Genomic DNA, 27,323 nt, shown 5'->3' with positions numbered 1-27,323 from the left:
ACCACTCCAATCAGCGCTGCTGAATCAACTACAGGAGAAGAGGTAACCCAGCCTGAATCTACCACTCCTGCCAGCGCTGCTGAATCAACTACAGGAGAAAAGGTAACACAGCCTGAATACACCACTCCATTCAGTCCTGCTGAATCAACTACAGGAGAAGAGGTAACACAGCCTGAATCCACCACTCCAGTCAGTCCTGCTGAATCAACTACAGGAGAAGAGGTAACCCAGCCTGAATCTACTACTCCTGTCAGCGCTGCTGAATCAACTACAGGAGAAGAGGTAACACAGCCTGAATCTACCACTCCTGTCAGCGCTGCTGAATCAACTACCGGAGAAGAGGTAACACAGCCTGAATCTACCACTCCAGTCAGCGCTGCTGAATCAACTACGTCTCTTGTATGTCCGGAAGATGAATTTACATGTGCTGATGGTCTAGCTTGTATATCTCTGAACTACACATGTGATTACTTTACCGACTGTGAAGATAACAGTGATGAAACTACTGACTGTGTTTGTGACCTCGAGTATGAGTTTCAATGTGTCAGTGGTGGGTGTATTAATGACACATGGGTATGTGATGGTGCACCAGACTGTTTTGATGGTAGTGATGAAGCAACTGAGCTCTGTAGCAATGTGACTGAAGCACTGACTACAGTTGGCACAGCTGCTGAATCTACAACTGCAGAAGAAGTAACCCCTGCAGAATTTGCAACTACTGTAAAGCCAGCTGAAACAACTATGGAGGAAGAGGTTACCAAGCCTGAAGCTACTACTCATGTCAGTCCTCCAGAATCTACTACAGGAGAAGAGGTAACACAACCTGAATCTACTACTCCAGTCAGCGCTGCAGAATCAACTACAGGAGAAGAGGTAACACAGCCTGCATCTACCACTCCAGTCAGTCCTGCTGAATCAACTACAGGAGAAGAGGTAACACAGCCTGCATCTACCACTCCTGTCAGTCCTGCTGAATCAACTACAGGAGAAGAGGTAACACAGCCTGCATCTACCACTCCTGTCAGTCCTGCTGAATCAACTACAGGAGAAGAGGTAACACAGCCTGCATCTACCACTCCAGTCAGTCCTGCTGAATCAACTACAGGAGAAGAGGTAACACAGCCTGCATCTACCACTCCTGTCAGTCCTGCTGAATCAACTACAGGAGAAGAGGTAACACAGCCTGCATCTACCACTCCTGTCAGTCCTGCTGAATCAACTACAGGAGAAGAGGTAACACAGCCTGCATCTACCACACCTGTCAGTCCTGCTGAATCAACTACAGGAGAAGAGGTAACACAGCCTAAATCCACAACTCCAGTGAGCGCTGCTGAATCAACTACAGGAGAAGAGGTAACACAACCTGAATCTACCACTCCTGTCAGTCCTGCTGAATCAACAACCTCTCTTGTATGTTCTGAAGATGAATTTACATGTCTGATGGTCTAGCTTGTATATCTCTGAACTACACATGTGATTACTTTACCGACTGTGAAGATAACAGTGATGAAACTACTGGCTGTGTTTGTGACCTCGACTATGAGTTTCAATGTGTCAGTGGTGGGTGTATTAATAACACATGGGTATGTGATGGTGCACCAGACTGTTTTGATGGCAGTGATGAAGCAACTGAGCTCTGTAGCAATGTGACTGAAGCACAGACTACAGCTGGTACAGCTGCTGAATCTACAACTGCAGAAGAAATAACCCCTGCAGAATTTGCAACTACTGTAATGCCAGCTGAAACAACTATGGAGGAAGAGGTTACCAAGCCTGAAGCTACCACTCCTGTCAGTCCGCCAGAATCTACTACAGGAGAAGAGGTAACACATCCTGAATCCACCACTCCAGTCAGGGCTGCTGAATCAACTACAGGAGAAGAGGTAACACAGCCTGCATCTACCACTCCTGTCAGTCCTGCTGAATCAACTACAGGAGAAGAGGTAACACAGCCTAAATCCACAACTCCAGTGAGCGCTGCTGAATCAACTACAGGAGAAGAGGTAACACAACCTGAATCTACCACTCCTGTCAGTCCTGCTGAATCAACAACCTCTCTTGTATGTTCTGAAGATGAATTTACATGTGCTGATGGTCTAGCTTGTATATCTCTGAACTACACATGTGATTACTTTACCGACTGTGAAGATAACAGTGATGAAACTACTGGCTGTGTTTGTGACCTCGACTATGAGTTTCAATGTGTCAGTGGTGGGTGTATTAATAACACATGGGTATGTGATGGTGCACCAGACTGTTTTGATGGCAGTGATGAAGCAACTGAGCTCTGTAACAATGTTACTGAAGCACAGACTACAGCTGGCACAGCTGCTGAATCTACAACTGCAGAAGAAATAACCCCTACAGAATTTGCAACTACTGTAATGCCAGCTGAAACAACTATGGAGGAAGAGGTTACCAAGCCTGAAGCTACCACTCCTGTCAGTCCGCCAGAATCTACTACAGGGGAAGAGGTAACACAGCCTGAATCTACCTCTCCTGTCAGTCCTGTTCAATCAACAGCAGGAAAAGAAGTGTCTGAAGGCTTAACAACCTCTGCATCAACAACGCAAGGTATGTTGGGACTTTGATATTGTTTCTTGTCAATTTTTGGAATTTTGAAAGCAAAATTATAAAAGGGGCATTAAAAGTTGTTGCAAATTAATTTTTTTTTTGTAATTCAAGAGTGCATTTAATGACATTTGCTAATGCTAATACCGATGCATAAGTGCTATATGATGTTAGCACAAACTTGTCTGGCCCTCATAATTTAGTTTGTGTTAACAGGAATTTATGTTGTCAGGTTACATTATAGTATAGAATATAATTATGCTTGATTAATTAACAGAGTTCATGTTAACAAGTTTGCACTGTACTTGTGTGTGTGTCATATTTATTGAGTATGAAAATATGGGCAAATGTGTACACTACCTGCTATCTAACATATCTGAAAAGGCAATTTGTCGGTCGCAACACATAGTGGCGTAGAGCGATTTTCCAAATTTTCTGTTTCACATAGTGGCGTATAGGTTTAGAGCTAGCTATTATCCTATAATAGTTATTCCTTGTTAACTATTAAAGATACAGTTTAATAGTTTGAACCTTAAACTTTAATTTCATATGGAATCGGGTCACTGAGAGATAAAAGTGGAGGAGTATCGTCTCCATTACTAGTAGCATATCCATCAAAAACGTTTTGCTTAGAAACGCATTTTGTCCTTCACGTACGCCACTATGTGTTGCGACCGACGAATTAATTAGTGTTAATTAGATAATTAGTGCATCTCTATTATGATTTTTCCTGTTAGTGCAGGAACCTGGAATATCACAATGGAAATTCAAAATTTAGTCATGTCATAATGGGTGGTTTTTTAGCCCTTCAGTAAACCTTCCCCCGATACTGTGTATAATGACTGGTAATGCAGACTATATCATTATTAATCAACACAGGCCCTCAAACTCTGTAGAGTTTTTAACTTCCACTTTCCATAAGTTTATGGGACCTAGCAGCTATTTGGGTTATGAGGGATTACCAGAATGATGATATTTTGAGTTGACAATGTAGCAGGGCTACCATAATTGACGCCAAAGTCACTGTACTTGAATTGAAACAAATTCAAATTCAAATAGTCAAGATGGCACAGCAGTTTTAAAAGTTTCACAGTCAATAAAACTAGTGGATTAATTACTTTATTTTCAACACCAAGTGCTCCAGGTGCACTGGGTTTAGGTAGTTTTGATGATAACTAAATGTTGCTAGGTGTATATCATGCAGTGGTTTTAGTATTTTAGAAGCAGATCACAATAGTGATACAATATTTTACAAAGCTTAGGCGACAGTAAAAAGACTGTTTTTGATGATTGTTGTGAAATGTGCATACCAGGATATATTGATCAACAAACACTTCAGTCACATAGTCTTGCATTATGTCAGAGCATCTCATTATTGATATTACCATAAGCATAACAATAAATAATTGGGTAAACATAATTTATGCTTATTTTTACTCCTTTCTTTTCAGAGCCTACATTGATCGAGATTATTGCAGATGAATCAACAGAAAATAGCATCAGTGTAACCTGGGATTGGCCTGAAGAGTTGGAGTCCAACATCACTGGTTTTATTGTCCAGTATCGTCCCTGCATCCAGCATGGAAGATTTCACTAATTCAACCTTGGTTGCACCAGCTAATAGATCACTTGTGATATTAGAGCTGCTGGCAGGAGAACAATATGAAATGAAAGTTTTGGCTCTTTCAAAAGCTGGAAATGAAATTGCTGTGAGTCCAGAGAGGATTATTATGACATTGGGTGGTGAGTGTTATGATTTTGTTTTTCCGTGTCATTTTGAGATCAATAAATTAAATTGTGTTTAACCAGGCAAAATATTTACTCCAACTGTTCACATCCCATCTTGTATTTGAATATGAATAGAGATGGGTACAAGACATTTTTTAAACATTATTTTAACTTAATTAAAATGTAACCTTACAAAGGTGTGGTCAATCATTGCAAAGAATTTCAATAATTTTATTCTTAAAAATGTGTATTACTGCTGATCGAGGGCAAATTTTATATTGCTATTTTCTAGAAAACCTATTGTGTCGCGTAGATAAGTTAGTAATACACCCGATGAATTATCCACCTGGTGGTGTTTTCCCATGTTCAGTTTTTGATAATCTATCACTATGTTATCAAACAAATTTTCACATATACCACAATATACAACCAATATTCTCAAAGAATGTTACCAAAAATGGTTGTCTATGCATACACATGGCGATAGGGATTTTTTTTTAAGCTGTTCAATCGCGTTTTAATGCAATGGTTCAAATTTATCCTATTAAGTGCACATGCTCCAGAAAACTTGACCATGAATGGTCAAAACCTGTCTATAGCAAAGTGGGCTTTTTAACAGAATTCTTTTGAAATCATCAAAGTAATGAAATTAAATAAAGTATAATAAACAAACAATATTTTCTATGCTTATACCATTTACAGAAACATTGACTACTGAAGAACAAATGACCAAACCACAAGTTACTACTCCTGTCAGTCCAGCTGAATCAACTACAGGAGAAGAGGTAACCCAGCCAAAATCTACCACTCCTGTCAGTCGTGCTGAATCAACTACAGGAGAAGAGGTAACACAGCCTGAATCTACCACTCCAGTCAGTCAAGCTGAATCAACAACAGGAGAAGAGGTAACCCAACCAAAGGCTACCACTCCTGCCAGTCCTGCAGAGTCAACTACAGGAGAAGAGGTAACACAACCTGCATCTACCACTCCTGTCAGTCCTGCAGAATCAACTACAGGAGAAGAGGTAACACAGCCTGAATCTACCACCTCAGTCAGTGCTGCTGAATCAACTACTGGTGAAGAGGTAACACAACCTGCATCCACCACTCCGGTCAGTGCTGCTGAATCAACTACAGGAGAAGAGGTAACACAGCCTGCATCTACCACTCCAGTCAGCGCTGCTGAATCAACTACAGGAGAAGAGGTAACACAGCCTGCATCTACCACTCCTGTCAGTCCTGCTGAATCAACTACAGGAGAAAAGGTAACACAGCCTGAATCTACCACTCCAGTCAGTGCTGCTGAATCAACTACTGGTGAAGAGGTAACACAACCTGCATCCACCTCTCCAGTCAGCGCTGCTGAATCAACTACAGGAGAAGAGGTAACACAGCTTGCATCTACCACTCCAGTCAGCGCTGCTGAATCAACTACAGGAGAAGACGTAACACAGCCTGCATCTACCACTCCTGTCAGTCCTGCTGAATCAACTACAGGAGAAGAGATAACACAGCCTGCATCCACCACTCCAGTGAGCGCTGCTGAATCAACTACAGAAGAGGTAACAGAGCCTGCATCCACCACTCCAGTGAGCGCTGCTGCATCAACTACAGGAGAAGAGGTAACACAACCTGAATCTACCACTCCTGTCAGTCCTGATGAATCAACAACCTCTCTTGTTTGTTCTGAAGATGAATTTACATGTGCTGATGGTCTAGCTTGTATATCTCTGAACTACACATGTGATTACTTTACCGACTGTGACGATAACAGTGATGAAACTACTGGCTGTGTTTGTGACCTCAACTATGAGTTTCAATGTGTCAGTGGTGGGTGTATTAATAACACATGGGTATGTGATGGTGCACCAGACTGTTTTGATGGCAGTGATGAAGCAACTGAGATGTGTAGCAATGTGACTGAAGCACAGACTACAGCTGGCACAGCTGCTGAATCTACAACTGCAGAAGAAATAACCCCTGCAGAATTTGCAACTACTGTAATGCCAGCTGAAACAACTATGGAGGAAGAGGTTACCAAGCCTAAATCCACCACTCCAGTTAGCGCTGTGGAATCAACTACAGGAGAAGAGGTAACACAGCCTGCATCTACCACTCCAGTCAGCGCTGCTGAATCAACTTCTGGTGAAGAGGTAACACAACCTGCATCCACCACTCCGGTCAGCGCTGCTGAATCAACTACAGGAGAAGAGGTAACACAGCCTGAATCTACCACTCCTGTCAGTCCTGCAGAATCAACTACAGGAGAAGAGGAAACACAGCCTGAATCTACCACTCCTGTCAGTCCTGCGGAATCAACTACAGGAGAAGAGGTAACTCAGCCTACATCCACCACTCCAGTCAGCGCTGCTGAATCAACTACAGGAGAAGAGGTAACACAGCCTCCATCCACCACTCCAGTCAGTGCTGCTGAATCAACTACAGGAGAAGAGGTAACACAGCCTGCATCCACCACTCAGGTCAGCCCTGCTGAATCAACTACAGGAGAAGATGTAACACAGCCTGCATATACCACTCCTGTCAGTGCTGCTGAATCTACTACAGGAGAAGAGGTAACACAGCCTGCATCTACCACTCTAGTCAGCGCTACTGAATCAACTACAGGAGAAGAGCTAACACAGCCTGCATCCACCACTCCAGTCAGCGCTGCTGAATCTACTACAGGAGAAGAGGTAATACAGCCTGCATCTACCACTCCTGTCAGTCGTGCTGAATCAACTACAGGAGAAGAGGTAACACAGCCTAAATCCACAACTCCAGTGAGCGCTGCTGAATCAACTACAGGAGAAGAGGTAACACAACCTGAATCTACCACTCCTGTCAGTCCTGCTGAATCAACAACAACCTCTCTTGTATGTTCTGAAGATGAATTTACATGTGCTGATGTTCTAGCTTGTATATCTCTGAACTACACATGTGATTACTTTACCGACTGTGACGATAACAGTGATGAAACTACTGGCTGTGTTTGTGACCTGGACTATGAGTTTCAATGTGTCAGTGGTGGGTGTATTAATGACACATGGGTATGTGATGGTGCACCAGACTGTTTTGATGGCAGTGATGAAGCAACAAAGCTCTGTAGCAATGTGACTGAAGCACAGACTACAGCTGGCACAGCTGCTGAATCTACAACTGCAGAAGAAATAACCCCTGTAGAATTTGCAACTACTGTAATGCCAGCTGAAACAACTATGGAGGAAGAGGTTACTAAGCCTGAAGCTACCACTCCTGTCAGTCTGCCAGAATCTACTACAGGAGAAAAAATAACACAGCCTGAATCCACCACTCCAGTCAGCGCTGCTGAATCAACTACAGGAGAAGAGGTAACACAGCCTGAATCCACCACTTCAGTCAGTGCTGCTGAATCAACTACAGGAGAAGAGGTAACACAGCCTGAATCTACCACTCCAGTCAGCGCTGCTGAATCAACTACAGGAGAAGAGCTAACACAGCCTGAATCTACTACTCCTGTCAGTCCTGTTCAATCAACAGCAAAAGAAGTTTCTGAAGGCTTAACAACCTCTGCATCAACAACACAAGGTATTTTGGGACATTTTGATATTGTTTCATGTCAATTTTTAGAGGAATTTAGAAAGCAAAATTGTAAAAGGGGCATTAAAAGTTGTTGCAAATTGATTTTTTTTTTGTAATTCAAGAGTGCATTAAATGACATTTGTTAATGCTAATACTGATGCATAAGTGCAATGTGATGTTAGCACAAACTTGTCTGGCCCTCATAATTTAGTTTGTGTTAACAGGAATTTATGTTGTCAGGTTACATTATAGTATAGAATATAATTATGCTTGATTAATTAACAGAGTTCATGTTAACAAGTTTGCACTGTAGTTGTGTGTGTGTCATATTTATTGAGTATGAACATATGGGCAAATGTGTACACTACCTGCTATCTAACATATCTGAAAAGGCAATTAATTAGTATTAATTAGATAATTGGTGCATCTCTATTATGATTTTTCCTGTTAGTGCAGGAACCTGGATTATCACAATGGAAATTCAAAATTTAGTCATGTCATAATGGGTGAATAAGAGGTTTTTTAGCGCTTCAGTAAACCTTCCCCCGATACTGTGTAAAACGACTGGTAATGCAGACTATATCATTATTAATCAACACAGGCCCTCAAACTCTGTAGAGTTTTTAACTTCCACTTTCCATAAGTTTATGGGACCTAGCAGCTATTTGGGTTATGAGGGATTACCAGAATGATGATATTTGAGTTGACAATGTAGCGGGGCTACCGTAATTGACGCCAAAGTCACTGTACTTGAATTGAAACAAATTCAAATTCAAATAGTCAAGATGGCACAGCAGTTTTAAAAGTTTCACAGTCAATAAAACTAGTGGATTAATTACTTTATTTTCAACACCAAGTGCTCCAGGTGCACTGGGTTTAGGTAGTTTTGATGATAACTAAATGTTGCTAGGTGTATATCATGCAGTGGTTTTAGTATTTTAGAAGCAGATCACAATAGTGATACAATATTTTACAAAGCTTAGGCGACAGTAAAAGACTGTTTTTGATGATTGTTGTGAAATGTGCATACCAGGATATATTGATCAACAAACACTTCAGTCACATAGTCTTGCATTATGTCAGAGCATCTCATTATTGATATTACCATAAGCATAACAATAAATAATTTGGTAAACATAATTTATGCTTATTTTTACTCCTTTCTTTTCAGAGCCTACATTGATCGAGATTATTGCAGATGAATCAACAGAAAATAGCATCAGTGTAACCTGGGATTGGCCTGAAGAGTTGGAGTCAAACATCACTGGTTTTATTGTCCAGTATCGTCCTGCATCCAGCATGGAAGATTTCACTAATTCAACCTTGGTTGCACCAGCTAATAGATCACTTGTGATATTAGAGCTACTGGCAGGAGAACAATATGAAATGAAAGTGGTGGCTCTTTCAAAAGCTGGAAATGAAATTGCTGTGAGTCCAGAGAGGATTATTATGACACTAGGTGGTAAGTGTTATGATTTTGTTTTTCCGTGTCATTTTGAGATCAATAAATTAAATTGTGTTCAACCAGGCAAAATATTTACTCTGACTGTTCACATCCCATCTTGTATTTGAATATGAATAGAGATGGGTACAAGCAATTTTTTTACATTAATTTAACTTAATTAAAATTGTAACCTTACAAAGGTGTAATCAATCATTGCAAAGAATTTCATAAAGATTACTACTGATCGAGGGCAAAGTATTATAAACAAACAATATTTTCTATGCTTATCCCATTTATAGAACCATTGACTACTGAAGAACAAATGACCAAACCACAAGTTACTACTCCTGTCAGTCCAGCTGAATCCACTACAGGAGAAAAGGTAACCCAACCAAAATCCACCATTCCTGTCAGTCCCGCAGAGTCAACTACAGAAGAGGTAACACAGCCTGAATCTACCACTCCTGTCAGTGAAGCTGAATCAACCACAGGAGAAGAGATAACCCAACCAAAAGCTACCACCCCAGTCAGTCCTGCTGAATCAACTACAGGGGAAGAGGTAACCCAACCAAAAGCTACCACTCCTGTCAGTCCTGCTGAATCAACTACAGGGGAAGAGGTAACCCAACCAAAAGCTACCACTCCTGCCAGTCCCGCAGAGTCAACTACAGGAGAAGAGGTAACCCAGCCTGAATCGACCACTCCTGTCAGTCCTGTAGAATCAACTACAGGAGAAGAGGTAACAGAGCCTGCATCCACCACTCCAGTCAGTGCTGCTGAATCAACTACAGGAGAAGAGGTAACACAGCCTGCATCTACCACTCCTGTCAGTCCTGCTGAATCAACTACAGGAGAAGAGGTAACACAGCCTGCATCTACCCCTCCTGTCAGTCCTGCTGAATCAACTACAGGAGAAGAGGTAACACAGCCTGCATCTACCACTCCTGTCAGTCCTGCTGAATCAACTACAGGAGAAGAGGTAACACAGCCTGCATCTACCACTCCTGTCAGTCCTGCTGAATCAACCACAGGAGAAGAGGTAACACAGCCTAAATCCATAACTCCAGTGAGCGCTGCTGAATCAACTACAGGAGAAGATGTAACACAACCTGAATCTACCACTCCTGTCAGTCCTGCTGAATCAACAACCTCTCTTGTATGTTCTGAAGATGAATTTACATGTGCTGATGGTCTAGCTTGTATATCTCTGAACTACACATGTGATTACTTTACCGACTGTGAAGATAACAGTGATGAAACTACTGGCTGTGTTTGTGACCTCGACTATGAGTTTCAATGTGTCAGTGGTGGGTGTATTAATAACACATGGGTATGTGATGGTGCACCAGACTGTTTTGATGGCAGTGATGAAGCAACTGAGCTCTGTAGCAATGTGACTGAAGCACAGACTACAGCTGGTACAGCTGCTGAATCTACAACTGCAGAAGAAATAACCCCTGCAGAATTTGCAACTACTGTAATGCCAGCTGAAACAACTATGGAGGAAGAGGTTACCAAGCCTGAAGCTACCACTCCTGTCAGTCCGCCAGAATCTACTACAGGAGAAGAGGTAACACAACCTGAATCCACCACTCCAGTCAGGGCTGCTGAATCAACTACAGGAGAAGAGGTAACACAGCCTGCATCTACCACTCCAGTCAGCGCTGCTGAATCAACTACTGGTGAAGAGGTAACACAACCTGCATCCACCACTCCGGTCAGTGCTGCTGAATCAACTACAGGAGAAGAGGTAACACAGCCTGCATCTACCACTCCAGTCAGCGCTGCTGAATCAACTACTGGTGAAGAGGTAACTCAGCCTGCATCCACCACTCCAGTGAGCGCTGCTGAATCAACTACAGGAGAAGAGGTAACACAGCCTGCATCCATCACTCCAGTCAGCACTGCTGAATCTACTACAGGAGAAGAGGTAACACAGCCTGCATCTACCACTCCAGTCAGCGCTGCTGAATCAACTACAGGAGAAGAGGTAACACAGCCTGCATCTACCACTCCTGTCAGTGCTGCTGAATCTACTACAGGAGAAGAGGTAACACAGCCTGCATCTACCACTCCAGTCAGCGCTGCTGAATCAACTACAGGAGAAGAGGTAACACAGCCTGCATCTACCACTCCAGTCAGTCCTGCTGAATCAACTACAGGAGAAGAGGTAACACAGCCTAAATCCACAACTCCAGTGAGCGCTGCTGAATCAACTACAGGAGAAGAGGTAACACAACCTGAATCTACCACTCCTGTCAGTCCTGCTGAATCAACAACCTCTCTTGTATGTTCTGAAGATGAATTTACATGTGCTGATGGTCTAGCTTGTATATCTCTGAACTACACATGTGATTACTTTACCGACTGTGAAGATAACAGTGATGAAACTACTGGCTGTGTTTGTGACCTGGACTATGAGTTGCAATGTGTCAGTGGTGGGTGTATTAATAACACATGGGTATGTGATGGTGCACCAGACTGTTTTGATGGCAGTGATGAAGCAACTGAGCTCTGTAGCAATGTGACTGAAGCACAGACTACAGCTGGCACACCTGCTGAATCTACAACTGTAGAAGAAATAACCCCTGCAGAATTTGCAACTACTGTAATGCCAGCTGAAACAACTATGGAGGAAGAGGTTACCAAGCCTGAAGCTACCACTCCTGTCAGTCCGCCAGAATCTACTACAGGAGAAGAGGTAACACAGTCTGAATCTACCACCCCAGTTAGCCCTGTGGAATCAACTACAGGAGAAGAGGTAACACAGCCTGAATCTACCACTCCAGTCAGTCCTCCTGAATCAACAACCTCTCTTGTATGTTCTGAAGATGAATTTACATGTGCTGATGGTCTAGCTTGTATATCTCAGAACTACACATGTGATTACTTTACCGACTGTGAAGATAACAGTGATGAAACTACTGGCTGTGTTTGTGACCTCGACTATGAGTTTGAATGTGTTAGTGGTGGTTGTATTAATAACACATGGGTATGTGATGGTGCACCAGACTGTTTTGATGGCAGTGATGACGCAACTGAGCTCTGTAGCAATGTGACTGAAGCACAAACTACAGCTGGCACACCTGCTGAATCTACAACTGCAGAAGAAATAACCCCTGCAGAATTTGCAACTACTGTAATGCCAGCTGAAACAACTATGGAGGAAGAGGTTACCAAGCATGAAGCTACCACTCCTGTCAGTCCGCCAGAATCTACTACAGGAGAAGAGGTAACACAGCCTGCATCTACCACTCCAGTCAGCGCTGCTGAATCAACTACTGGTGAAGAGGTAACACAGCCAGCATCCTCCACTCCAGTCAGTGCTGTTGAATCAACTACAGGAGAAGAGGTAACACAGCCAGCATCTACCACACCAGTCAGCGCTGCTGAATCAACTACTGGTGAAGAGGTAACACAGCCAGCATCCACCACTCCAGTCAGTGCTGCTGAATCGACTACAGGAAAAAAGGTAACACAGCCTGAATCTACCACTCCTGTCAGTCCTGCTGAATCAACTACAGGAGAAGAGGTAACACAGGCTGAATCCACCACTCCAGTCAGCGCTGCTGAATCAACTACAGGAGAAGAGGTAACACAGCCTAAATCCACCACTCCAGTCAGTGCTGCTGAATCAACTTCTGGTGAAGAGGTAACACAGCCTGCATCCACCACTCCAGTCAGGGCTGCTGAATCAACTACAGGAGAAGAGGTAACACCACCTGAATCTACCACTCCAGTCAGCGCTGCTGAATCAACTACAGGAGAAGAGGTAACCCAGCCAGAGTCTACCACTCCTGTCAGTCCTGTTAAATCAACAGCAAGAGGAGAAGTGTCTGAAGGCTTAACAACCTCTGCATCAACAACACAAGGTATGTTGGGACTTTGATATTGTTTCTTGTTAATTTCTGGAGGAATTTTGAAAGCAAAATTATAAAAGGGGCCCTAAAATTGGTTGCAAATTGATTTTTTTTAAATTCAAGAGTGCATGTCATGACATTTACTAATGCTAATACCGATGCATAAGTGCAATATTATATTAACACAAACTTGTCTGACCCTCATATTTTAATTTGTGTTAACAGGAATTCATGTTGTCAGGTTACACTTTAGCGTAGAATATAAGCTTGATACTTTAAAAACACTTAAGGTTTGACACTATTTTAAAGTGTTTAAAGTGTTCACAGCATCTTGCGAATGGTAGTCAGCTTTGGCATAAATCGCATTGCGCATTTCACAGCGAGTGTGTAGAAGAATTCAAATATAACAGATATACTTTTGTAGGTCCTGTGGTTCTTGAGTTACAAATGTATGTTGTAGGAGGGCTGAAACACCTGCAACACTTACATAAATGTACATAACTCATTAACGACGATAAATCAAGCAAGGTTTGAAAGAATATGGTTTGTAGAATGAACTTTTGCAAAATATCAAAGTGTTATTTTTCAATAATATATTGATTTACATAATGAAAATCGATATTGTTTGGCTGCTTGACCAACAGTACCTTGTCTACCCTTAATGACGTAACAGAGTTCATGTTAACAAGTTGCCACTGGTAATGCAGACTATATCATTATTAATCATCCTAAAACACAGGCCCTCAAAGTCTGTAGAGTTTTTCACTTCCACTTTCCATAAGTTTATGGGACCTAGCAGCTATTGGGAGTTACGAGGGATTGTCAGAATGATGATATTTGAATTGACAATGAGGCGGGGCTACCATAATTGACACCAAAGTCACTGTACATAGTTTGACAATTATTTGGAAGGAAGAATGCTATCAAATTGAAACAAATTCACATTCAAACAGTCAAGAGGTCACAGCAATTTTAAAAGTTTCACAGTCAATAAAACGAGTGGATTAATTGCATTATTTCCAACACTTAGTGCTCCAGGCGCACTGGGTTTAGGTAGTGTTGATGAAAACTAAATGTTGCTAGGTGTATATCATGCAGTGGTTTTAGTATTTTAGGAGCAGATCACAATAGAGATACAATATTTTACAAAGCTTAGGCGACAGTAAAAACACTGTTTTTGATGATTGTTCTGAAATGTGCATATCAGAATATATGGATCAACAAACACTTCAGTCACATAGTCTTGCATTATGTCAGAGCATCTCATTATTGATATTGCCATAAGCATAACAATAAATAATTGGGTAAACATAATTTATGCTTATTTTTACTCTCTTTTTTCAGAACCTATATTGATTGAGATCATTGCAGATGAATCAACAGAAAATAGCATCAGTGTAACCTGGGATTGGCCTGAAGAGTTGGAGTCCAACATCACTGGTTTTATTGTCCAGTATCGTCCTGCATCCAGCATGGAAGATTTCACTAATTCAACCTTGGTTGCACCAGCTAATAGATCACGTGTGATATTAGAGCTGTTGGCAGGAGAACAATATGAAATGAAAGTGGTGGCTCTTTCAAAAGCTGGAAATGAAATCGCTGTGAGTCCAGAGAGGATTATTACAACACTGGGTGGTGAGTGTTATGATTTTGTTTTTCTGTGTCATTTTGAGATCAATAAAATAAATTGTGTTCAACCAGGGAAAATATTTACTCCGACTGTTCACATCCCTTCTTGTATTTGAATATGAATAGAGATGGGTACAAGAAATTTTTTCACGTATTGGGCTATTCCAGATGTAGTCCGCACCCCCCCTATGGAAGACACTTCCGGAATCCGGGGCTAAATTGACAGGCGGAATTCACATGTCAGGAAAACCCCATGGAAGACCCTGCCGGCATTGTGGTAATATGGCCAGCCGGAATTCAAGTAAATGTAAATATCTTCCATAGGGTTCCAGCTGGAATTAGAACATTTTTTTAGTTTCCAGCCAGAATTCAAGTAAATCGTAAATGTCATTCATAGGTTAATCGAGATGGCGACCATAAGTGAAGATCCTGCCGGAATTGGAGCATTTTTGACCATTTTCCAGCCGGAATATTAAGAAATATGAATGTCTTCCATAGGCACATCATGGCCTTTCACAATCCCCACTCTTGTTTTTTTGTTAATTTTAGCAGCCGGAATTTGACCTAATCTCAATGTCTTCCATACCCTCCAGCCGGAATCTGTGTTAAAAATGACTGCTGGAATTCTAGACATTTTTTTTAATGTCTTCCATAGGGGGGGGGGGTGCAGAATACATCTGGAATAGCCCATTTTAACTTAATTAAAATTGTAACCTTACAAAGGTGTAATCAATCATTGCAAAGAATTTCATAAAGATTACTACTGATCGAGGGCAAAGTATTATAAACAAACAATGTTTTATATGCTTATCCCATTTATAGAACCATTGACTACTGAAGAACAAATGACCAAACCACAAGTTACTACTCCTGTCAGTCCAGCTGAATCAACTACAGAAGAAGAGGTAACACAGCCTGAATCTACCACTCCTGTCAGTGAAGCTGAATCAACCACAGGAGAAGAGATAACCCAACCAAAAGCTACCACCCCTGGCAGTCCTGCTGAATCAACTACAGGGGAAGAGGTAACAAAGACTGAATCTACCACTCCTGTCAGTCAAACTGAATCAACCACAGGAGAAGAGATAACCCAACCAAAAGCTACCACCCCTGTCAGTCCTGCTGAATCAACTACAGGGGAAGAGGTAACCCAACCAAAAGCTACCACTCCTGCCAGTTCTGCAGAGTCAACTACGGGAGAAGAGGTAACAAAGCCTGAATCTACCACTCCTGTCAGTCCTGCAGAATCAACTACAATGGAAGAGGTAACCCAACCAAAAGCTACCACTCCTGTCAGTCCTGCTGAATCAACTACAGGGGAAGAGGTAACCCAACCAAAAGCTACCACTCCTGCCAGTCCCGCAGAGTCAACTACAGGAGAAGAGGTAACAAAGCCTGAATCTACCACTCCTGTCAGTCAAGCTGAATCAACAACAGGAGAAGAGGTAACTCAACCAAAAGCTACCACTCCTGCCAGTCCTGCAGAGTCAACTACAGGAGAAGAGGTAACAGAGCCTGCATCTACCACTCCTGTCAGTCCTGTAGAATCAACTACAGGGGAAGAGGTAACCCAACCAAGAGCTACCACTCCTGTCAGTCCTGCTGAATCAACTACAGGAGAAGAGGTAACCCAACCAAAAGCTACTACTCCAGCCAGTCCTGCAGAGTCAACTACAGGAGAAGAGGTAACAAAGCCTGAATCTACCACCCCTGTCAGTCAAGCTGAATCAACAACAGGAGAAGAGGTAACCCAACCAAAAGCTACCACTCCTGCCAGTCCTGCAGAGTCAACTACAGGAGAAGAGGTAACAAAGCCTGTATCTACCACTCCTGTCAGCCAAGCTGAATCAACAACAGCAGAAGAGGTAACCCAGCCAAAAGCTACCACTCCTGTCAGTCCTGCAGAGTCAACTACGGGAGAAGAGGTAACCCAACCAAAAGCTACCACTCCTGCCAGTCCTGCAGAGTCAACTACAGGAAAAGAGGTAACAAAGCCTGAATCTACCACTCCTGTCAGTCAAGCTGAATCAACAACAGGAGAAGAGGTAACCCAACCAAAAACTACCACTCCTGCCAGTCCTGCAGAGTCAACTACAGGAGAAGAGGTAACAAAGCCTGAATCTACCATTCCTGTCAGTCCAGCAGAGTCAACTACAGGAGAAGAGGTAACAAAGCCTGAATCTACCACTCCTGTCAGTCAAGCTGAATCAACAACAGGAGAGGAGGTAACCCAACCCAAAGCTACCACTCCTGCCAGTCCTGCAGAGTCAACTACAGGAGAAGAGGTAACACAACCAAAAGCTACCACTCCTGCTAGTTCTGCAGAGTCAACTACGGGAGAAAAGGTAACACAGCCTGAATCTACCACCCCTGTCAGTCAAGCTGAATCAACAACAGGAGAAGAGGTAACCCAACCAAAAGCTACCACTCCTGCCAGTCCTGCAGAGTCAACTACAGGAGAAGAGGTAACAAAGCCTGAATCTACCACTCCTGCCAGTCCTGCAGAGTCAACTACAGGAGAAGAGGTAACCCAACCAAAAGCTACCACTCCTGCCAGTCCTGCAGAGTCAACTACAGGAGAAGAGGTAACAAAGTCTGAATCTACCACTCCTGTCAGTCAAGCTGAATCAACAACAGGAGAGGAGGTAACCCAACCCAAAGCTACCACTCCAGTCAGTCGTGCAGAGTCAACTACGGGAGTAGAGGTAACCCAACCCAAAGCTACCACTCCTGTCAGTCCTGCTGCTGAATCAACTACAGGAGAAGAGGTAACAAAGCCTGAATCTACCACTCCTGTCAGTCAAGCTGAATCAACAACAGGAGAAGAGGTAACCCAACCAAAAGCTACAACTCCTGCCAGTCCTGCAGAGTCAACTACAGCAGAAGAAGTAACCCAGCCCAAAGTTACCACTTCTGTCAGTCCTGCTCAATCAACAACTGCTCTTGTTTGTTTGGAGGAAGAATTTACATGTGCTGATGGTCTAACTTGTATACCTCTGGACTACACATGTGATTACTTTGTCGACTGTGCAGATAACAGTGATGAAACTACTGACTGTGTTTGTGTCCCTGACTATGAATTTCAATGTGTCAGTGGTGGTTGTATTAATAACACATGGGCATGTGATGGTGAAGCAGATTGTTTTGATGGCAGTGATGAAGCAACTGAGATGTGTAGTAATGTAACAACTGAAGCACTGACTACTACTGTGAAAATGATGAGCACCATAGCCACTTCACAACAAGCAGTGAATATGACCAGCACCATGGCCACTTCACAACCAGCTGTGAATATGACTAGTACCATAGCCACATCACAGCTGGCTCAGAATATGACCAGCACCATGGCCACTTCACAACCAGCTGTGAACATGACCAGCACCATGGCCACTTCACAACCAGCTGTGAATATGACCAGCACCATGGCCACTTCACAACCAGCTGAAAACATGACAAGTACTGTGGCTACCACACCGACTATGAAAATAACCAGCACCATGGCCACACCACAACCAGCTGAAAACATGACCAGCACAATGGCCACATCACAACCAGCTGTGAATATGACCAGTACCATGGCCACTTCAAAAGCAGCTGAAAACATGACAAGTACTGTGGCTACCACACCGACTATGAAAATGACCAGCACCATGGCCACTTCGCAACCAGCTGCAAACATGACAACTACTGCGGCTCCCACACCGACTATGAAAATGACCAGCACCATGGCCACGTCACAACCAGCTTTCAACATGACCAGCACCATGGCCACATCACAACCAGCTGTGAATATGACCAGTACTATGGCCACTTCAAAAGCAGCTGCAAACATGACAACTACTGCGGCTACCACACCAACTATGAAAATGACCAGCACCATGGCCACATCACAACCAGCTGCAAATATGACAAGCACTCTAGCTACAACACCAACTATGAACATGACCAGCATGATGGCTACCACCCAACCAACAACTACTATACCAACCACCCAACCAACAACCATGTCAACCACCCAACCAACAACCACAATACCAACCACCCAACCAACAACTCTACCAACCACCCAACTGACAACTAAGATGACGGAGAAACCAACCACCACAACTCCACCCATGACAACGAGGGAGACAACAACTATGTTTGAGACAACGCCACCTTCAACTGTTGGTAAGTTAAGGGTCTATGAGAGACTCTTTGTTTATTTGTTTCAATTTTTTCTAATTTTCATGTTCTGGAGGATAATTTCTCATATGTGACACGATCTGGTCCATGAGGGCCAAAGGCGGCAAATTTGAAACTGAGATAAAGGTGCATAAAGATGCATAAGGAAATAGACATCAAAACTTTAGAACCGAGTATGCTAGACCTTTGGTGTTTTCAGTAAATGATAGAGTGCTGTATGTATAATGTAATAATTACAGTAACTCAATTTTCAAAAATGCCTCCTTTGGCCTCCATGGACCAGATCATGTCACATATGAGTCTGTAGCAGCCCCCCAAAAAAAAAAAAAAAAAAAAAAAAAACTTATTGCAGGTCAGTGGCACATGTGGGTCCTAATTTCTGCAATAGCAGTCAACAAATTTAGAATGGTGTGAAATTTTTTTAATTTTTTATTTTATGACCTTTTTCCAGACCTGTAAAAGTTTGATTTCAATATCTTAGTTTTCTGTCATATCTTACCATGATTGCTATAGTCTGTCACATCTCAAGCTGAGATTTCGCAGCCTGCAGATTTCGACTCCCGCATGCTAATCTAATCCAGTGGGGTTTATATACGCACATGTAGAAGGGCAATTTGTTTGTACATTGGTGACACAACCACATAAATGTACTGATTCAAATCTGCAACTTCAAAATCCAACAATGGCATCACTCTCAACTTAAGATGCGCGCACCTAGGTTTCATTATCATTGAGGTATAGGACTTTTTATTTTTTCGGAGAAGAGCAGGTAGGGCAACTACTTGATTATATTTCTACATGTTCATACTACATACTCTGAAAATTTTAGAAAATTTGCACAAGTCCGTTTTTTTTTTTTTAAATGACATTTTTGTTCCTAAAATAGGGGTTATAGCGCCCTCAACGGGCACTCTCTCCATAGGGCTACATGTAAAGACCAGTTATAGACAAATGGCCCTAAAATAAAATGGACTCGTGCAAATTTCCTCAAATTTTGCATATGATGTAGATTTAACATCTGGAATGTAATGCAAGTGATGTCGTTGCTGCTCTTCTAAATTCATTTTTAAAATGTCCGCCCCAGACCAAGGTGTGCGACACACGACAGACCTTCTTGACACGTAGCATTTTATTATACTCTGGTTTCATTTGCTTACTGATTGACAATGTTTCTTAATATTCCTTGTATTTTTTGTAGATGTAGTACTTCTCCAGGTAACCGGTCTGCTAGAAAATTCCTTCAAAGTTGACTGGTCATTTGCTCCGGAAGATGAAGTCAACATCAGGCGATTCAAAATCCGTTGGTGCGATAGTCCGTCCTGCGAGACTTTCATGAGACGTAGGAGATTTGTCCGCCAGGCTGAGACGGATAATTGGATAGAACGTGACAGGAGTCCCAGCTCCAGACGATCATTTACTCTGACTGTCCACGATGACTCGCCAGTGTATACTTTCCAGGTTGTTGCCGAGGCTCTATCAGAAGATGTACCGGAACCAAGTTTGTCAGTCGACAGAAATGGTAAGAGCTAGTTGGTAATAGAGGCCTTGCATGTGACGTATCATCCCGTAAATATGGCGGACTACTCAAATGCATTGAACAAAAGCATGATAGCAATCTACCGTGACAGTTTGTCCCACACACATAACCCTGCCCTACGATCAAATAGGTTGATGACAACATTTGATTGAATGGACTGCACTCCGCCATAACTACGGTGAAGGACACCGGTACAAATCCTTTGTTTGGAGCCAATCGATAATTTGATGCAGGGCCTCTATTATGATAAGGATAATGAACTGAGTGCAATGCATTCGTCAAGATAATCGCCTTGCAGCGCCGTGGAGTTATTGCATTTAGCTCGAGCCGATAGGCTCAAGAGCTAAATGCAATAACTCCATGGCAAGTGCAATTATCTTGACGAATGCATTTGCACGAGTACATTATCCGTCATACACTTTGAGTGTAGGCCTATTAAAACAATAGGCAATATTAATTGCTGCATTCATTATATTAGTTTTAATATTAGGGAAAATATCTTACATTTTAAAAACACCGTCAGGACATTGACCAGCTACGTAGCATTTAACTGGTAAAGAAAATCAATCCCTGTATAAGTTAGCTATCAATGGTATCGATTGCGCCATACGTCATACTTTAGTAACTTATTCACGCATGGTTTGTAACCAATTGACTCTATGTTGTGATCATTTAGAGCACTGAACCGTTTCACCTGGAAACGATCGATTTAGATGTCCGACTAGTACTACGGTGAATATCAACTGGACTTTATAGCTCTATAATTTGAACTTATATCTACTTAAAATCTACTTATATTAAAACACACGACATTGGGATTTAACAATTTGTTCAGTATTATCATAGGCCTTCAAACACATGTGTTTGAAGGCCTATGGTATTATAAAGCATGATCATATGCGCTAGTGTGTGTTTCCCGGGCCCGGCTATGTTATTTTAGATATAGGCCTACATGTATTTCATTTGTAAAATGCTGAATATTTTGCAATGGTGTCATCTTGTATAATTATGATCCATCTGTTTTTGGCCCTTTTTAATTAATAGAAGCTCGATTATTCTCATTTGATGTTTGATTTATTTGAGGTCATTAATCATAATTTATGACAATGATATACCATTTGCACGCGCGATTGCCGAATAGGGTGCAACTCTACTAGTCTTATTACAAGACTGCCCTACCCCAACCCTAAACCCTAACCCTAAACTCCGTAAACGAGGACTGGACTCAAGTCTAGCGAGTTGCACCCTATTCGGTAATTGTACCCTATTATAGAACACCGTTTGTAACTACACCAGGCACAAAAAGAAACTCGTCAGTTATATTTATCCTTGCTGTTCAATAACTTGATAATTTTGGATTATTCTGAAATATACATTTTGTTAATTGGACTTTGCTTTCTCATTTGACACCCTGTTAAGTGAAAAAGCGAACAAGAATTGACCAAGATATGCACCTCCAAATCCTCAAACCTCAAAATCAAAAGTTGCATTTTCAACGATTTTCAATGGGAACGCATCGTTGTATTGTACAAAAGCACCACGGGCCAATCAATAAAGCACACAGTGTAACAGGCACAATTGAATCATTAAAGTTGCAACTTTTCATTTTGGGGTTTGAGAGTTTGGGCGCATATCTTGGTCAATTCTTGCTCAATGTTCACGAACAGGGTGTCAAATGAGAAAGAAAAGTCCAATTAACAAAATGTATATTTCAGAATAATCCAAATTTATCAAGTTATTGAACAGCAAGGATGAATATAACTGACGAGTTTCTTTACTCCTGGTGTATACCATTTTAACACCACAGAATGTATATTCGTACTTTTTTGATGGTATATATATCGAACAGACAATTATATAGTTATGTGACCTCTGTGTCGAAAGCGTCACCTAACTCTACTATATGGTTATGTGAAAGTAGTATTTCTAGTATTTGAGCGTGCACGTATTATCTAGAATCTATTGTTTAGCGTGCAGGTTTTAGATAATGCATTGTTTAGCGTGCAGGTTTATATAATTTGGGCTGTGAAGGGTAGTTCGCGAAAATAATGCACAGGAGAAGAATACATAACGATGAATAGAAACGGGCACTAGAAGTGTATGATGTGATAATGCAAAATGTCACCAGAAGAAATCTTTAAATAGATAAGACAGGCTTGGAACTTTATTTTGTTTTCACTTGTTTAAAGGACTTTTCTTACTCATAAAATATTGATTCAGCGTTGATGGGATTTTCAGCAGTGTAGCATGTGCACAGTCCACTAAAACCACAACTTACCAATGTAGTTTTCCTTATGTGAATTAAACTTTAGATGATAACTGTATATTTCCTGGAGGCAAGAAGTACAGGTGATGCAGAATGATTAGTAAAAGTAAATAACAAGTCAACTTTGATATTTAAACGGGTTTTTTTTGTTCCTTTTTCACAGCCGTTTCAACTTCTTTGTTTGAAATCAATGGTGTACTTGGCGATTACTTTAGCATGATGTGGCGGTATGATGCAGAGCAAAAAGGCCCTCTCACACGCTACATATTCCAGCAGACATACTTAGACTACGGTACATTTGAAGAAAACTCACGTTTTACTCTTCTAAACAAAAATGCGTTCATTCATGATGTGTATATTACGGGTGATAGACCTGATGTATTAGAAGGAACATACATCTACACCCTGATTGGTTATCCAGATACAACGCCACCTGGTCCTGACGTTACTCCAACTCGACCTCTATTGACGACACTTCCAGTGAAAACAACAACCACTCCTGTGACCACTATCCCAGCTACACCACCAAGTACAACTTTTGGTTTTGGTAAGTCTGGCTCGCGAGTTGTTTGAATGTATACAAAGTAATATTAAAATAGTACACATTAAATGTTAAGACAATATGATCCAATTAAAGCCTTAATGTACGATCTTTTTAAATTTTTAGATTTTTCTTTTTTTCTTCTAAAATGATAATATGCAATCATTATGAAAGTTCCCAATACAAAAAAAAAAAAAAAACATTGGGAATTTACAAAGAAACAACATCATAAACTTCACCTCTATCACTCGAAACATCTCGCACTGTTTGGATTAGGACAGCGCGTGCGGCCTCCGAGTTATACGCGGCCAGTTTGGTTACGCTCCCTCCACATGTGGAGGGAGCGTAACTCAAGCTAATTTTGTAGGAGACTACGGTTTGTATCGTGGCCGACATAAAGTCATAATCTAAAATTATGACTTTATGTCGGACCAACAGAAAATCGTCCCGTTTTACTACAAATAGGGACGAAATTGACAGTTTGCTCATAGATTTAAGTTAGAACATGTGTAAATATTACAAATATGCCAAAAAATCGGTTTTGAAAAAAATAAAAGTAAATTCTGAAAAAAGATCGTACATTATGACTTTAAGCCATAGGGGGCATTTGTCAAATTGATTTACAGGCCAAAATAAGGACCAAAAACAGCAAAAAATGTAACAGCATTATTGCTTATGATGGTTTTTCACAAATTGCATAAATTATATGTCTTTTGGGTGAATTTGTTTTCTTGGGCATTCCCCAGCCATGTACACACCCAGACTATGCACAACAGATTTAGCCCCAGCATCACATGTTAATGAGGGTTAATCGTTCCATGCTATGAAGTGCAACATGCGAAATTGGTATGCACATACCTCATATTTTCCTGTCACAGACACAACACAATATCTCATATACAGGGTGTCCCAGAATGATTTATACCGTGTTTAAACAAAATAACAAAAATATATAGTCAACAGTGTATCTAATTTTAATAAGTGCAATACAATGCCACACATGTCTGCTACTTATTCTGTTACTTTCATGGAAATAGCTTGATTCGTTTTGGCGTGACATTGCTATTACTGAAAATGGACGAAAACTGCATGTGTGTAATTTACAGTGCAAAAGCATCATAACACATGGATCCTTTATCACTATCATCCAGCCGCACTGTGCAATATATTGGGGAAATCCTACATTCTTTTATAGGAAATACACTAAATTTGGCACAGATGTAGAGCTTACAATGCTAAACAATTCTTGATATGGGATTAAGTGAAACATTTCAATATGACATCAGATATTTAGGTTGAAAAACATACTTTTTATGTGATTTTTACCACAATTTTTACCCAAAAATATAATTATTACAGATGATATAACTTCCTCAAGGATCCTCCACAGTAAATTTTAATCTTCTTCATTACGTAGCTGTGGGTTTGCCCATATACTGTGGACATAAATGCATGCTGTGACACTAAGGACTAACCTTCTCTATATTTTTATGAAACATCCATCTCTGCCGGCATTTCAAATGATGAAACTCACACACCACAATAATTGTCTTCAAAACTGCCGCCAAATAAAGAATAGTTTAAGGTCACTCAAGCGTAGCAAATCCTTTATTCCATACAACGATTGCTTTGTTACATCATAAGTAAATGATAGATATAGACTATTTAGTAAAAGTAAGAACATGATACAGCAAATATACTGCATAACATTTTTCAAATAACTTTGTGCTGAACGGTTAGTAATTTTTCAGATTTTCAAAATAGGTTGGCTTTGTCAAAACATGGAATTCACCATTTTTACGCAATCCTCTCTAACTTCTACTAGAAACGTCCAATTTATTAAATCTAAAAAATCTGAGGAAGCTAAATATATGTAGAACTTGAAATGCAAAACAATATGACCAATACAAATGCCGTTTATACCTAAAAAATTCCATCTTTCCCGGTATAAATCATTCTGGGACACCCTGTACGCACAGGCACACATACAGCACTGGCGTAATTGTTAGACATGCATGATTAAACGATGCAGCCCTCCTGACTATACAAGAATTTAAAGCAAACAAAGCACAGGGCTGTTTGTGAATAATCTGTAGTAGTCTGTGCACGTACATTATTACAACACCATTATTTTGGTTTGTTTATATTCTATTAGTTTGTGTGTGTGTATATTTATTTTCTGCATAACATTTGGTGATGTTATGCAACTCTTCCAGAGATTCTCACCATCATTACTCACAATTGATTTATTTCTCTGTTATTTCTTGATCAGATCCTAATATTATATTTGACGGAGCGTTAGTAGCATACCAGATACCTCTTCCGGTGTATTGGGCCTGGCCGCCAGAGTTCCCGGTAGATGGCTTTCAGATTGAATATAGATTGACAGGAACGGATCCATGGAATGTCAGATATGCCGAGGCAGAGGAGAGAGTCGTGTTTTTGGAAGGACTTACCAGACGAAGAATGTATGATGTACGGATAACTATTATTCCACACGTCACCACTGCCATGCCAACCACTACTCTCATGCCAACTACTGTAGTCCCGACAACCAAAGGTTTGTGAAGTATTTGAGTTATAGTTTATACTCACTGACTTTGGTACATTCCGCACCAACTCAACTCAACTCTGTTGAAATCACTGAATTACGAAGAAGACCATGTTTCGCTGCAAATTTCATTCAGAAAAGCTACCATGTTCTCTGTATTATTTGGAGTGGTAAATCTTGGTAAAATCTGTGTTCAATGCGGGCACACTGGCGTGTAGCCTGTTATTGAACCACCATGATAGTTACGAAACAATCGTTGGTGTGTAATTTGTAATGCAGAGCCGCACATGCGTATGTCCTTACTAACATGGTATGGTGCATCGATAAGCACATATACACGCTCAGCAGGTATGATACGAGATGTCAGTAAATTGGGGCGTTTATCCAATGAAAACACAGGAACTTGATAAAAGTATATATAGATATGCAATTTGAGGGTCTTTCCAGTTCCCAATTTCATAATATAGGCAGATACATGTATATGCTTTTGTGTGTAGTAGAAAAGCTTATGTATCTACATAATTAGATAAGACTTTGTCATAACCTTATTTTGACTAATTTGTATTTCAGGACAGACACAAGTATTCTTATCGAGGATAGCACCCCGTTCGATTCTGCCCTTATATTCTGGTCATGGCCCCCGGAAATGAACGTCAACATCTCGGGCTTCACCATCCAGTTTAGGACTCTAGGGTCCGATGATTGGACAAACACAACTGATGTGCCACCAGAGTTTCGATCCACAACCATTATGGGTCTAATGCCGGGAACAAGATATGAAGTGAGAGTGGTAGCTGTGTCTAGATCTAAAAGTGGCTATGTTGCAGACAGCGCACCACAGCCAGTACGTACTTTAGAAGGTTAGTTCTATAAAGTTTTTTCTGATATTGGATGCATTATGTGGTATAAGATAATAGGAAGTACCGGCATGTTTCAAGGTATCAATGTTCTGTATCCATATTGTTTACTTTAGCCAATGTGAAGGGAAACAAAAGATCAAATCACTTTGAATTGTTAAAGAGACTCTAAAATGTAATAATATTTAGTGCAACAAATTTTGCCACTTGTACTTTCGTGATTTTGAGTTTTCACCATCGAGGCTTGATCTAGTCCACTGCAAAGTTTGCACACACTGTTACTCATTGTGATAGAAGTTGTTTTTAAGCGTTTGATAATGCGTTCTTAATGATCAAGTTTTGTAAACCTGTAAACTTTCACGAGCTAATATTGATCCATCTCCTTGCTTGTGGATTAATAAATAAAGTCTAATTTTATGTTGTATATTTATATAGATATCATTACTTAATGTTGATCCAGAAATATGTATACATTGATGGTTAGTATTTAAGGATATGCATTTATATTGAAGGAAAAATTCCCAACCAAACTCTGCTCCAGACCAGTAGGAGGAACTGATGCACATCAATCATATACAAGGATGTAAATTTTCAGG

At 41.0% G+C, this 27,323-nt stretch overlaps 1 protein-coding gene across 1 annotated transcript in view; it reads left to right on the top strand.

The window, feature by feature from the left end:
* Positions 1-26,636, top strand: part of LOC140155282 (uncharacterized) — a 142,774-nt gene extending 116,138 nt beyond the window's left edge. Inside the window, exons 16-29 of the mRNA XM_072178053.1 lie at positions 529-873; positions 1,545-1,794; positions 2,074-2,574; positions 4,023-4,098; positions 4,133-4,314; positions 5,002-7,863; positions 9,029-9,319; positions 9,601-13,173; positions 14,506-14,796; positions 15,613-18,960; positions 20,174-20,494; positions 22,942-23,325; positions 25,592-25,879; positions 26,441-26,636. Of these exons, the coding sequence (XP_072034154.1) occupies positions 529-873; positions 1,545-1,794; positions 2,074-2,574; positions 4,023-4,098; positions 4,133-4,314; positions 5,002-7,863; positions 9,029-9,319; positions 9,601-13,173; positions 14,506-14,796; positions 15,613-18,960; positions 20,174-20,494; positions 22,942-23,325; positions 25,592-25,879; positions 26,441-26,520 (12,792 nt within the window). The 3' untranslated portion in view covers positions 26,521-26,636. The remainder of the gene's footprint in view (positions 1-528; positions 874-1,544; positions 1,795-2,073; positions 2,575-4,022; positions 4,099-4,132; positions 4,315-5,001; positions 7,864-9,028; positions 9,320-9,600; positions 13,174-14,505; positions 14,797-15,612; positions 18,961-20,173; positions 20,495-22,941; positions 23,326-25,591; positions 25,880-26,440) is intronic.
* The last annotated feature ends 687 nt before the right edge of the window (positions 26,637-27,323 follow it).

This window comes from Amphiura filiformis, chromosome 1, assembly GCF_039555335.1.
Source record: "Amphiura filiformis chromosome 1, Afil_fr2py, whole genome shotgun sequence".
In the NCBI taxonomy this organism is placed as follows: domain Eukaryota; kingdom Metazoa; phylum Echinodermata; class Ophiuroidea; order Amphilepidida; family Amphiuridae; genus Amphiura; species Amphiura filiformis.
The sequence above is the reverse complement of the archived record's forward strand: the minus strand, read 5'-3'. Positions and strand labels throughout refer to the sequence as shown.